Below are 11,974 nucleotides of genomic sequence, written 5' to 3'. Positions count from 1 at the left end.
GGACAAACACACCTATAATGTGTGAGGTCCCGCTCTCAGGCAAGCCTGAGGCCTGGTAGTGCCAGCTAATGGTCAGTCACATGCCATTCCACTTCATACTCCGAAGAGCGTGGAGAGAACCCCCACCATGACGTGTAGAGTCCCGACTCAGGCGAACCTGAGACCTGGTAGTACGTAACCGCTGGACACAGACCATCCCCATTTAATGTTCACTCTCAGCGGGCAGCGTTCAATTCAATTGGAGCTGTCCGAGCAAGTAGGGGACGCAAATCTCTTGTTTCGTCACAGCTTTCTGTGATCAGACTGACACCGCAGAACGCTTACTCAGCCGTTCCCAATTATCTTGGACCTCCCCACCCAGCCGGAGCTGGGGTTTAAGCCATCGTTCTCTGATTGGCTGCCTGTCTAGGGGAACAGGCTTCGTGTCCAAGAGCTCTACTGTAAATCATTGAGTTGGTTGTAACCACCAACACATTTTCATGCTTAGCGGAAAGCCCCATACTCCACATATTCCAGGACCAACTACTCCATCCCGTTAGCGATCAGTAGCCCTCACCCTCTGCAAAACCCTCCTTACAACAGACCGGTACCGAGGTAGCTCTAGTTTTCATGTTATCGACACCTGAGGTTGGTGACCTACAGGTAGGAGTTGAAAGAACCCTACTAGAGGGCTCCTCCCTTACCTCCCTGCACTAACATGTTAGAGACCTTTCGCTCTGTCTCTGCCAGACTTCATACGGGAAGGAAACAGCGGACCCCACACAAACCAGCCATGCGAGCCCTCTCTCCAGCTCCCCACATCAGCCTGCCTAAGGCAGCTCGATTTGTCCTCGTCAGACATCCTGTCAGTAGGGGTTGAAGAGGCCCTACTGGAGGTCCCCTCCCTTACCTCCTCACATTAGCCTGCCAAGGACTGAATGTCTTGCACTGTGCAGTGTCCCAACCCACGGGGCCCATGGGTTGTCTCCACCTCGAGTCTCTGAACGTAGAGGAGACAAACACACTTCCATGTGAGGCCTGGTAGCGCCAGCTAATCGTTATTCACATACCATTCCACTTCATGCTCCGAGAAGCGTGGAGAGAGCTCCCACCATGTCGTGTAGAGTCCCGTACTCAGGCGAACCTGAGACTTGGTAGTACACCACTGGACGCCCATCTCCATGTAATGTTAACTCTCGGCAAGCCGCATCCCACTCAACCCTAGCATGTAAGTCTGAGCACTAACATACAGATATTGAACCACCCCTGTCAGGTGTCGCACAAGTAGGGGCTGAAGAGGCCCTACTAGAGGGCCCCTCCTTTACCTCCCCGCACTAGCCTGCCAGGAACGATTTCTCCAGCCGCTGGAGAAAGACTCGTAATTTTTGCACGCTATTCCAATGTATGGTTGGGAAGGCCCATTCTGACTCTGGTTGTCCTCCGGTCTTCTATCTATTTTCGATTTTGGGGTCACCTTTTTACGGGTGTCACACAGGGTAGGAGTTGGGAGAGCCCTTCATCTAAAGCCTTCTTCGACTTTTCTCCACTTTCCTCCCCCGCTCCAATTAACGATATGCGATTAAGCTTCTTGGTCTATTGATGGACTTCCACAGCTGCTGCTCCACTCAGCCTCTATACTATCTTTCACTCTATTTCTCCTGGTATAATCCCTGCCCTAAAAGACGCTAGAAGTCTCTAAATGACGTCATCACCTAATTTGCATAATTGCCCATGATCATGTAATTGTGATGGACGCTGTTGGAGAGAGGAACAACTCCAGGGGAGAGACAAAAAGTGAGTAAAAAATACCCTAAATATATTTAGAACTACAAATGAACTTTCTTCTGTCGATTCTTGTTTTTTTTATGTCACAATTCCAACCCTCCTACTTTATCCGGGCTTGGGACCAGCAAAAGTGACCCAAAAGAGACACTCTGGCGGAGCAACTTAGTTTTTAATTGTATTTTTTTGTTTTTCAGTTTAGTTTTCTTAATTTGGTTTGGTTTTTAACCTTATGGTCCAGTTAGGAGCCTACGACAAGTCACAGTAAAACATTAACATTTTTAACCATAACATAAAAATAAATCATTCTATACAATCTACATTAACAATCTAAATGGACCAAAAAGAGACAATAGAAAAAACTTTCAATGGCAATGTGAGAAAATGATGGTAACTAGTCTGGCCCTAATTCAGGTTAATTGTGTTTTTTTTTAAATGTAAGCCAGGGCGGGATCAGCCAGCGGCGGCTTTCCACATTCATATCCAGTCTGGAAGCGGAGGGGTGAACTATTAATACAATGTACTTTTTATATACACCACTCCATTGAAACTACAATGAAATGATAGCAGCAATTCTTAAAACAGGTACGGACAGGGATCGAAAACATGAACTTCAGTTTTTGAAAATGATGCCATAAAAGTTGGCAACCATGCCACTTCTGTTCTATAAATGTACTAACAGGGATTGAACGCATATTCTTCAGATTACAAGACCAAATTATTTTGCAAATCTCTGTTTCCTGCTTAGAATTTCAACATTCTGGAAAGTAGAAGTTGGGTCTTTGCAAAAAAACATGGAGAAGCTAGGGATTGAACCCAGGACCTCATACATGCAAAGCATGCGCTCTACCACTGAGCTACATCCCCTTTCTGGGAAAGAAATAAATGTTGCTTATTTTTTTAAATGTCACCTTTATTTAACCAGGTAAGCCAGTTAACCCTCCTGTTGTCTCGGCGGGTCAGAGTGACCCCGGGCAGGGTTACGAGTTGATCCCCCGTGTCTGTGTGGGTCAGAGTGACCCCGGGCAGGGTTACGAGTTGATCACCCGTGTCTGTGTGGGTCAGAGAGACCCTGGCAGCCTTAGCAAGGTGTATGTTGTAACCCTCCTACCCCTGTCTGGGCCGGGTCATAGTGACCCAACACTACCACCTGGTGGATACTAGTCAAACAGCAAGGTGGGCGGGATCATAGTGACGTCAGAGTGACCCCGGGCAGAGTTACGAGTTGATTCCCCGTGTCTGTGTGGGTCAGAGTGACCCTGGCAGCCTTATCAAGGTGTATGTCGTAACCCTCCTACCACTGTCTGGGCTGGGTCATAGTGACCCAACACTACCATCTGGTGGACACTAGTCAAAGGTCCTGCCCCAGAATTGACACCCGCCACATTCCGGGCAAGGGCCCTGTGTGCGTACTGCCCTCCCCGGGCCCCCCTTGGGCCCCTTGTGAGTTTGGGTATTGATTCTAAAAACGCCCCCCCTGCTACACTGCCTTCCTTTGGTTGTGGAAATTGTGCCTTTTGGGTATGGTTGTTGTTACAATACCCTACCCCTGTCTGGGCCGGGTCATAGTGACCCCGGGCAGAGTTACGAGTTGATTCCCCCCCCTGTCTGTGTGGGTCAGAGTGACCCCGGCAGCGTTAGCAAGGTTTATGTTGTAACCCTCCTACCACTGTCTGGTCTGGGTCAGAGTGACCCTGGCCCTGTGTTACGAGTTGTTCCCCTGTGTCTGGGCCGGGTCAGAGTGACCCTGGCACCACTTGTCCACAAGAACTCAGTGCAAGACCTCGTTGCAATCACACGAGGAGGCCAGCCAAGCGTACCGGACGGGCCGAAGGGTCCGAAGGAGCAGGCAGGGCCGACCGCGCGCCTCGTCCGTTCGCGTGCCTCGTCCCATTCACGTGGCCACTGTAAGGCCGCCGTAGAGAGGCTACTAATATTGTCAGGAAGAAGAAGGAAGAAGAAGAAGAAGAAGGAAGAAGAAGGAAGAAGAAGAAGAAGACGAGGACAACGACGAGGAGGAATACGACCCCGCCGAGCGTGAGCCCTCCGCCTACGACTGTAAGCCGGCTGTACAGAGGCTACTAATATTGTCAGGAAGAAGAAGAGGAAGAAAGAGAAGAAGAAGAAGAAGAAGAAGAAGAAGCAGAAGAAGATGAGGACTATGATGAGGACGATGATGAGGAGGAATACGTCCCCGCCGAGCGCGAGCCCTCCGCCTACGACGCCTCGCAGTCCTTGTTTGAGCGCGGCTCAGGTCCTGGAACAGATATCCTCCAGTGTCGACCAAGAAGACGAGGAAGACTACTTGGAATCCGAAGAGGAGGACGTTTCGGAAGATGAAGACGGTGAGGAATACAACCCCGAGCGTGATGCGGACGACTACGACGACGACGACTCGGCCTCACGGTCGTGCTCCTCTTCGGAGGAAGAGCGAGAGGGAGACACGGCCGCTGCCCGAGAGCGAGACACAGAGCCAGACAGAGAGCGAGAGCGAGACAGAGAGCCAGATCGAGACAGAGCCAGAGAGCCAGAGCGAGACAGAGAGGACGCGGCGGCAGCCGCCCGAGCCCAAAGGGAGACGTTGCTGTCAAAGAACGGCAAAATCAAATGGTCCTCCGTGGCCTATCGCGGCCCGGACCGGCCCCGCGCCATCCGCCGCCCCGGCTCCGTCGTGACGCCGGGCCCCACGGCCTACGCCGCGTCGCGAGCGCTCGACATCGAGTCCGCCTTCCGGCTGTTTGTCACACCGGCGATAGAAAGGATCATTGTGGACATGACAAATCTGCAGGGGGTGAGAAAATACGGCGACGGCTGGCGACCCATGGACTCCACCGACCTGCGCGCCTACGTAGGGCTGCTGATCCTAGCCGGCGTCTACAGGTCCCGAGGCGAGGCCGCGGCCAGCCTGTGGGACGCCGAGAGCGGCAGGACCGTGTTCCGCGCCACCATGCCGCTCAAGGTGTTTCACAAGTACTCGAGGCTGCTGCGATTCGACGACCGCCAGTCGAGACCCGCCAGACTCGCCACCGACAGACTGGCGGCCATAAGAGAGGTATGGGACCTGTGGGAGGAGCGGCTGCCGGCCCTCTACAACCCGGGGCCCGACCTGACGGTGGACGAACAACTGGTCCCGTTCAGAGGTACCGTCTATGTATCTGTGTATGTGCGTGTAGCATAGAGAGGTAGCACTAGTAGCGTGGGCAGTAGTAGCAATGGGCAGTAGTAGCAATCCGCAGTAGCGGCGGCGGCGGAGGCGGCGGCGGCGGCGGCTCCGTGCTTCTACACCTGCATCGCTTGCTGTTTGGGGTTTTAGGCTGGGTTTCTGTACAGCACTTTGAGATATCAGCTGATGTACGAAGGGCTATATAAATACATTTGATTTGATTTGTGTAACATAAACGCAGTGTCCCCGCTTTAACGATGACGCTGCTAATCTCCTCTCCCCTCCCTTCTCCCCACCGAAAGGACGCTGTCCTTTCCGACAGTACATTCCCAGCAAGCCGGCCAAATACGGCATCAAGTCGTGGGTGGCCTGCGACGCCAAGTCCAGCTACGCTTGGAAGATGCAAGTCTACACCGGCAAGGCGGCCGGCGGAGGCCCCGAGAAGAACCAGGGCGCCCGCGTCGTCCTCGATCTGACCGAGGGACTGCCGGGCGGTCACAACGTCACGTGTGACAATTTCTTCACCTCCTACGAACTGGGCCAGCGGCTCCTCGAGAGGAACCTCACCATGGTGGGCACGGTGAGAAAGAACAAGGCCGAGCTCCCGCCCGCGCTGCTCCAGTCAAAGGGCAGACAGGTCCTGTCCTCCAGGTTCGCCTTCACGCCCACCGCCACTCTAGTGTCCTACCTGGCAAAGAGAAATAAGAACGTGCTACTTCTGAGCACGCTGCACGCGGAGCCCGACGTTAGCGATCGCCGCGACCGGAAGCCGGCCCTCATCCTAGACTACAACTGCAACAAGGGCGGCGTGGACAACCTAGACAAGGTGGTCGGGACCTACAGCTGCAGACGGATGACCGCCCGCTGGCCCCTGGTCATCTTCCACAACATCCTCGACGTGTCCTCCTACAACGCCTTTGTCATATGGCGAGAGATCAAGCCCGACTGGATGCCTGGGAAGCGGAACAAGAGGAGGGTGTTCCTGGAGCAGCTCGGAAAGGCACTCGTGAAGCCCTTGATACAAAGAAGGCAGCGTCTCCCCCGCACCCAAGCCGCGTCCGCACTTGTCAAAGTCCTACAGAGTGCCACCGCCGAGGCTCGTCCGCCAGCCCGGGAGCAAGCCGCTGGCCCGGCCGCCGCCGCCCCAGCCGCCCCGCCGGTGGCGAGTAAGAGGAAGAGGTGTCAGCTCTGCCCACCCAAGAAGGACGCCAAGACCTACACCGCGTGCTGCAGGTGTAAGAAATACATCTGCAAAGGCTGTTCACACGCATACTGTCAAACTTGTGCCCACTGGGCCTTTAGCCAAGACGGGACAGGGTGACCCGGGGGGACACTGTGTGCTAGGCATAATAGGAGGACAACGGGAGGGTTAAGGACAAGTTCTCCTACACCACTACGACCTGGCCAAGATAAAGCAAAGCAGTGCAACACAAACAACAACACAGAGTTACACATGGAACAAACAAATCCGGGCTTGGGACCAGCAAAAGTGACCCAAAAGAGACACTCTGGCGGAGCAACTTAGTTTTTAATTGTATTTCTTTGTTTTTCAGTTTAGTTTTCTTAATTTGGTTTGGTTTTTAACCTTATGGTCCACTTAGGAGCCTACGACAAGTCACAGTAAAACATTAACATTTTTAACCATAACATAAAAATAAATAATTCTATACAATCTACATTAACAATCTAAATGGACCAAAAAGAGACAATAGAAAAAACTTTCAATGGCAATGTGAGAAAATGATGGTATTGTGTTTTTTTTTTTTTAATGTGTTTTTAAAAAAAATGTAAGCCAGGGCGGGATCAGCCAGCGGCGGCTTCCCACATTCATATACAGTCTGGAAGCGGAGGGGTGAACTATTAATACAATGTACTTTTTATATACACCACTCCATTGAAACTACAATGAAATGATACCAGCAATTCTTAAAACAGGTACGGACAGGGATCGAAAACATGAACTTCAGTTTTTGAAAATGATGCCATAAAAGTTGGCAACCATGCCACTTCTGTTCTATAAATGTACTAACAGGGATTGAACGCATATTCTTCAGATTACAAGACCAAATGATTTTGCACATCTCTGTTTCCTGCTTAGAATTTCAACATTCTGGAAAGTAGAAGTTGGGTCTTTGCAAAAAAACATGGAGAAGCTGGGGATTGAACCCAGGACCGCATACATGCAAAGCATGCGCTCTACCACTGAGCTACAACCCCTTTCTGCAAAAGAAAGATGTTTTGCTTATTTTTTAAAATGTCACCTTTATTTAACCAGGTAAGGCAGTTAAGGACAAGTTCTCATACACCACTGTGACCTGGCCAAGATAAAGCAAAGCAGTGCAACACAAACAACAACACAGAGTTACACATGGAACAAACAAGCGCACAGTCAATAACAAAATAGAAGGGGGGGGGGGGGGAAATAAAAAAAAAAGGCAATAAATAGGCCATAGTAGCGAAGTAATCACAATTTAGCAAATGAACACTGGAGTGATAGATGAGCAGATGATGATGTGCTTGTAGAAATACTGGTGTGCAAAAGTGCAGAAAGTAAATAAAAACCATATGGGGATGAGGTCGGTAGATTGGGTGGGCTATTTACAGATAGGCAATGTACAGCTGCAGCGATCGGTTAGCTGCTCAGATAGCTGATGTTTAAAGTTAGCAGTGTTGCCAACTCCTCAGTAAGGAAAGTAGCTATTGGCTGTCCTAAAAGACGCTAGAAGTCGCTAAATGACGTCATCACATAATTTGCATAATTTGCCATGATCATGTAATTGTGATGGACGCGGTTGGAGAGAGGAATAACTCCGTGGGAGAGACAAGAAGTGAGTAAAACACACCCTAAATATATTTAGAACTACAAATGAACTTTCTTCTGTCGATTCTTGTTTTTTTTTATGTCACAATTCCAACCCTCCTCCTTTATCCGGGCTTGGGACCAGCAAAAGTGGCCCAAAAGAGACACTCTGGCGGAGCAACTTAGTTTTTAATTGTATTTTTTTGTTTTTCAGTTTAGTTTTCTTAATTTGGTTTGGTTTTTAACCTTATGGTCCACTTAGGAGCCTACGACAAGTAAAACATTAACATTTTTAACCATAACATTAAAAAAATATATATATATATATATATATATATATATATATATATATATATATATATATATATATATACAATCTACATTAACAATCTAAATGGACCAAAAAGAGACAATAGAAAAAACTTTCAATGGCAATGTGAGAAAATGATGGTAACTAGTCTGGCCCTAATTCAGGTTAATTGTGTGTTTTTTTTTTTAAATGTAAGCCAGGGCGGGATCAGCCAGCGGCGGCTTCCCACATTCATATACAGTCTGGAAGCGGAGGGGTGAACTATTAATACAATGTACTTTTTATATACACCACTCCATTGAAACTACAATGAAATGATACCAGCAATTCTTAAAACAGGTACGGACAGGGATCGAAAACATGAACTTCAGTTTTTGAAAATTATGCCATAAAAGTTGGCAACCATGCCACTTCTGTTCTATAAATGTACTAACAGGGATTGAACGCATATTCTTCAGATTACAAGACCAAATGATTTTGCACATCTCTGTTTCCTGCTTAGAATTTCAACATTCTGGAAAGTAGAAGTTGGGTCTTTGCAAAAAAACATGGAGAAGCTGGGGATTGAACCCAGGACCGCATACATGCAAAGCATGCGCTCTACCACTGAGCTACAACCCCTTTCTGTAAAAGAAAAATGTTTTGCTTATTTTTTAAAATGTCACTTTTATTTAACCAGGTAAGGCAGTTAAGGACAAGTTCTCATACACCACTGCAACCTGGCCAAGATAAAGCAAAGCAGTGCAACACAAACAACAACACAGAGTTACACATGGAACAAACAAGCGCACAGTCAATAACAAAATAGAAGGGGGGGGGGGGAATAAAAAAAAAGGCAATAAATAGGCCATAGTAGCGAAGTAATCACAATTTAGCAAATGAACACTGGAGTGATAGATGAGCAGATGATGATGTGCAAGTAGAAATACTGGTGTGCAAAAGTGCAGAAAGTAAATAAAAACCATATGGGGATGAGGTCGGTAGATTGGGTGGGCTATTTACAGATGGGCAATGTACAGCTGCAGCGATCGGTTAGCTGCTCAGATAGCTGATGTTTAAAGTTAGCAGTGTTGCCAACTCCTCAGTAAGGAAAGTAGCTATTGGCTGTCCTAAAAGACGCTAGAAGTCGCTAAATGACGTCATCACATAATTTGCATAATTTGCCATGATCATGTAATTGTGATGGACGCGGTTGGAGAGAGGAATAACTCCGTGGGAGAGACAAGAAGTGAGTAAAACACACCCTAAATATATTTAGAACTACAAATGAACTTTCTTCTGTCAATTCTTGTTTTTTTTTATGTCACAATTCCAACCCTCCTCCTTTATCCGGTCTTGGGACCAGCAAAAGTGGCCCAAAAGAGACACTCTGGCGGAGCAACTTAGTTTTTAATTGTATTTTTTTGTTTTTCAGTTTAGTTTTCTTAATTTGGTTTGGTTTTTAACCTTATGGTCCACTTAGGAGCCTACGACAAGTAAAACATTAACATTTTTAACCATAACATTACAAAAAAAAAAATATATATATATATATATATATATATATATATATATACAATCTACATTAACAATCTAAATGGACCAAAAAGAGACAATAGAAAAAACTTTCAATGGCAATGTGAGAAAATGATGGTAACTAGTCTGGCCCTAATTCAGGTTAATTGTGTGTTTTTTTTTTAAATGTAAGCCAGGGCGGGATCAGCCAGCGGCGGCTTCCCACATTCATATACAGTCTGGAAGCGGAGGGGTGAACTATTAATACAATGTACTTTTTATATACACCACTCCATTGAAACTACAATGAAATGATACCAGCAATTCTTAAAACAGGTACGGACAGGGATCGAAAACATGAACTTCAGTTTTTGAAAATTATGCCATAAAAGTTGGCAACCATGCCACTTCTGTTCTATAAATGTACTAACAGGGATTGAACGCATATTCTTCAGATTACAAGACCAAATGATTTTGCACATCTCTGTTTCCTGCTTAGAATTTCAACATTCTGGAAAGTAGAAGTTGGGTCTTTGCAAAAAAAACATGGAGAAGCTGGGGATTGAACCCAGGACCGCATACATGCAAAGCATGCGCTCTACCACTGAGCTACAACCCCTTTCTGTAAAATAAAAATGTTTTGCTTATTTTTTTAAATGTCACCTTTATTTAACCAGGTAAGGCAGTTAAGGACAAGTTCTCATACACCACTGCAACCTGGCCAAGATAAAGCAAAGCAGTGCAACACAAACAACAACACAGAGTTACACATGGAACAAACAAGCGCACAGTCAATAACAAAATAGAAGGGGGGGGGGGAATAAAAAAAAAGGCAATAAATAGGCCATAGTAGCGAAGTAATCACAATTTAGCAAATGAACACTGGAGTGATAGATGAGCAGATGATGATGTGCAAGTAGAAATACTGGTGTGCAAAAGTGCAGAAAGTAAATAAAAACCATATGGGGATGAGGTCGGTAGATTGGGTGGGCTATTTACAGATGGGCAATGTACAGCTGCAGCGATCGGTTAGCTGCTCAGATAGCTGATGTTTAAAGTTAGCAGTGTTGCCAACTCCTCAGTAAGAAAAGTAGCTATTGGCTGTCCTAAAAGACGCTAGAAGTCGCTAAATGACGTCATCACATAATTTGCATAATTTGCCATGATCATGTAATTGTGATGGACGCGGTTGGAGAGAGGAATAACTCCGTGGGAGAGACAAGAAGTGAGTAAAACACACCCTAAATATATTTAGAACTACAAATGAACTTTCTTCTGTCGATTCTTGTTTTTTTTTATGTCACAATTCCAACCCTCCTCCTTTATCCGGGCTTGGGACCAGCAAAAGTGGCCCAAAAGAGACACTCTGGCGGAGCAACTTAGTTTTTAATTGTATTTTTTTGTTTTTCAGTTTAGTTTTCTTAATTTGGTTTGGTTTTTAACCTTATGGTCCACTTAGGAGCCTACGACAAGTAAAACATTAACATTTTTAACCATAACATTACAAAAAAAAATATATATATATATATATATATATATATATACAATCTACATTAACAATCTAAATGGACCAAAAAGAGACAATAGAAAAAACTTTCAATGGCAATGTGAGAAAATGATGGTAACTAGTCTGGCCCTAATTCAGGTTAATTGTGTTTTTTTTTAAATGTAAGCCAGGGCGGGATCAGCCAGCGGCGGCTTTCCACATTCATATCCAGTCTGGAAGCGGAGGGGTGAACTATTAATACAATGTACTTTTTATATACACCACTCCATTGAAACTACAATGAAATGATAGCAGCAATTCTTAAAACAGGTACGGACAGGGATCGAAAACATGAACTTCAGTTTTTGAAAATGATGCCATAAAAGTTGGCAACCATGCCACTTCTGTTCTATAAATGTACTAACAGGGATTGAACGCATATTCTTCAGATTACAAGACCAAATTATTTTGCAAATCTCTGTTTCCTGCTTAGAATTTCAACATTCTGGAAAGTAGAAGTTGGGTCTTTGCAAAAAAACATGGAGAAGCTAGGGATTGAACCCAGGACCTCATACATGCAAAGCATGCGCTCTACCACTGAGCTACATCCCCTTTCTGGGAAAGAAATAAATGTTGCTTATTTTTTTAAATGTCACCTTTATTTAACCAGGTAAGCCAGTTAAGGACAAGTTCTCATACACCACTGCGACCTGGCCAAGATAAAGCAAAGCAGTGCAACACAAACAACAACACAGAGTTACACATGGAACAAACAAATCCGGGCTTGGGACCAGCAAAAGTGACCCAAAAGAGACACTCTGGCGGAGCAACTTAGTTTTTAATTGTATTTCTTTGTTTTTCAGTTTAGTTTTCTTAATTTGGTTTGGTTTTTAACCTTATGGTCCACTTAGGAGCCTACGACAAGTCACAGTAAAACATTAACATTTTTAACCATAACAT

The 11,974-nt window shown here is 46.1% G+C and overlaps 1 protein-coding gene and 5 non-coding genes across 6 annotated transcripts in view; 1 reads left to right on the top strand and 5 right to left on the bottom strand.

Annotated features, from left to right (window-relative positions):
* Positions 1-6,245, top strand: part of LOC139392536 (piggyBac transposable element-derived protein 4-like) — a 15,316-nt gene extending 9,071 nt beyond the window's left edge. Inside the window, 6 exon segments of the mRNA XM_071140580.1 lie at positions 3,383-3,577; positions 3,705-3,847; positions 3,849-3,947; positions 3,985-4,191; positions 4,303-4,901; positions 5,227-6,245. Coding sequence (XP_070996681.1) covers positions 3,383-3,577; positions 3,705-3,847; positions 3,849-3,947; positions 3,985-4,191; positions 4,303-4,901; positions 5,227-6,245 — 2,262 coding nt within the window.
* On the bottom strand, positions 2,557-2,628 carry trnaa-ugc (transfer RNA alanine (anticodon UGC)). The gene has a single exon. It is a non-coding gene; the product is annotated as a tRNA-Ala (tRNA).
* Positions 6,246-7,069: 824 nt separating the features above from the next.
* On the bottom strand, positions 7,070-7,141 carry trnaa-ugc (transfer RNA alanine (anticodon UGC)). The gene has a single exon. It is a non-coding gene; the product is annotated as a tRNA-Ala (tRNA).
* A 1,442-nt stretch (positions 7,142-8,583) lies between these two features.
* On the bottom strand, positions 8,584-8,655 carry trnaa-ugc (transfer RNA alanine (anticodon UGC)). Its single transcript has one exon. It is a non-coding gene; the product is annotated as a tRNA-Ala (tRNA).
* A 1,420-nt stretch (positions 8,656-10,075) lies between these two features.
* trnaa-ugc (transfer RNA alanine (anticodon UGC)) lies at positions 10,076-10,147 on the bottom strand. Its single transcript has one exon. It is a non-coding gene; the product is annotated as a tRNA-Ala (tRNA).
* Positions 10,148-11,554: 1,407 nt separating this feature from the next.
* On the bottom strand, positions 11,555-11,626 carry trnaa-ugc (transfer RNA alanine (anticodon UGC)). Its single transcript has one exon. It is a non-coding gene; the product is annotated as a tRNA-Ala (tRNA).
* Between the last annotated feature and the right edge of the window lie 348 nt (positions 11,627-11,974).

The sequence above is a fragment of the Oncorhynchus clarkii genome, chromosome 33, assembly GCF_045791955.1.
Source record: "Oncorhynchus clarkii lewisi isolate Uvic-CL-2024 chromosome 33, UVic_Ocla_1.0, whole genome shotgun sequence".
Taxonomy (NCBI): Eukaryota; Metazoa; Chordata; class Actinopteri; order Salmoniformes; family Salmonidae; genus Oncorhynchus; species Oncorhynchus clarkii.
This window is presented reverse-complemented; position numbering and strand designations above follow the sequence as displayed.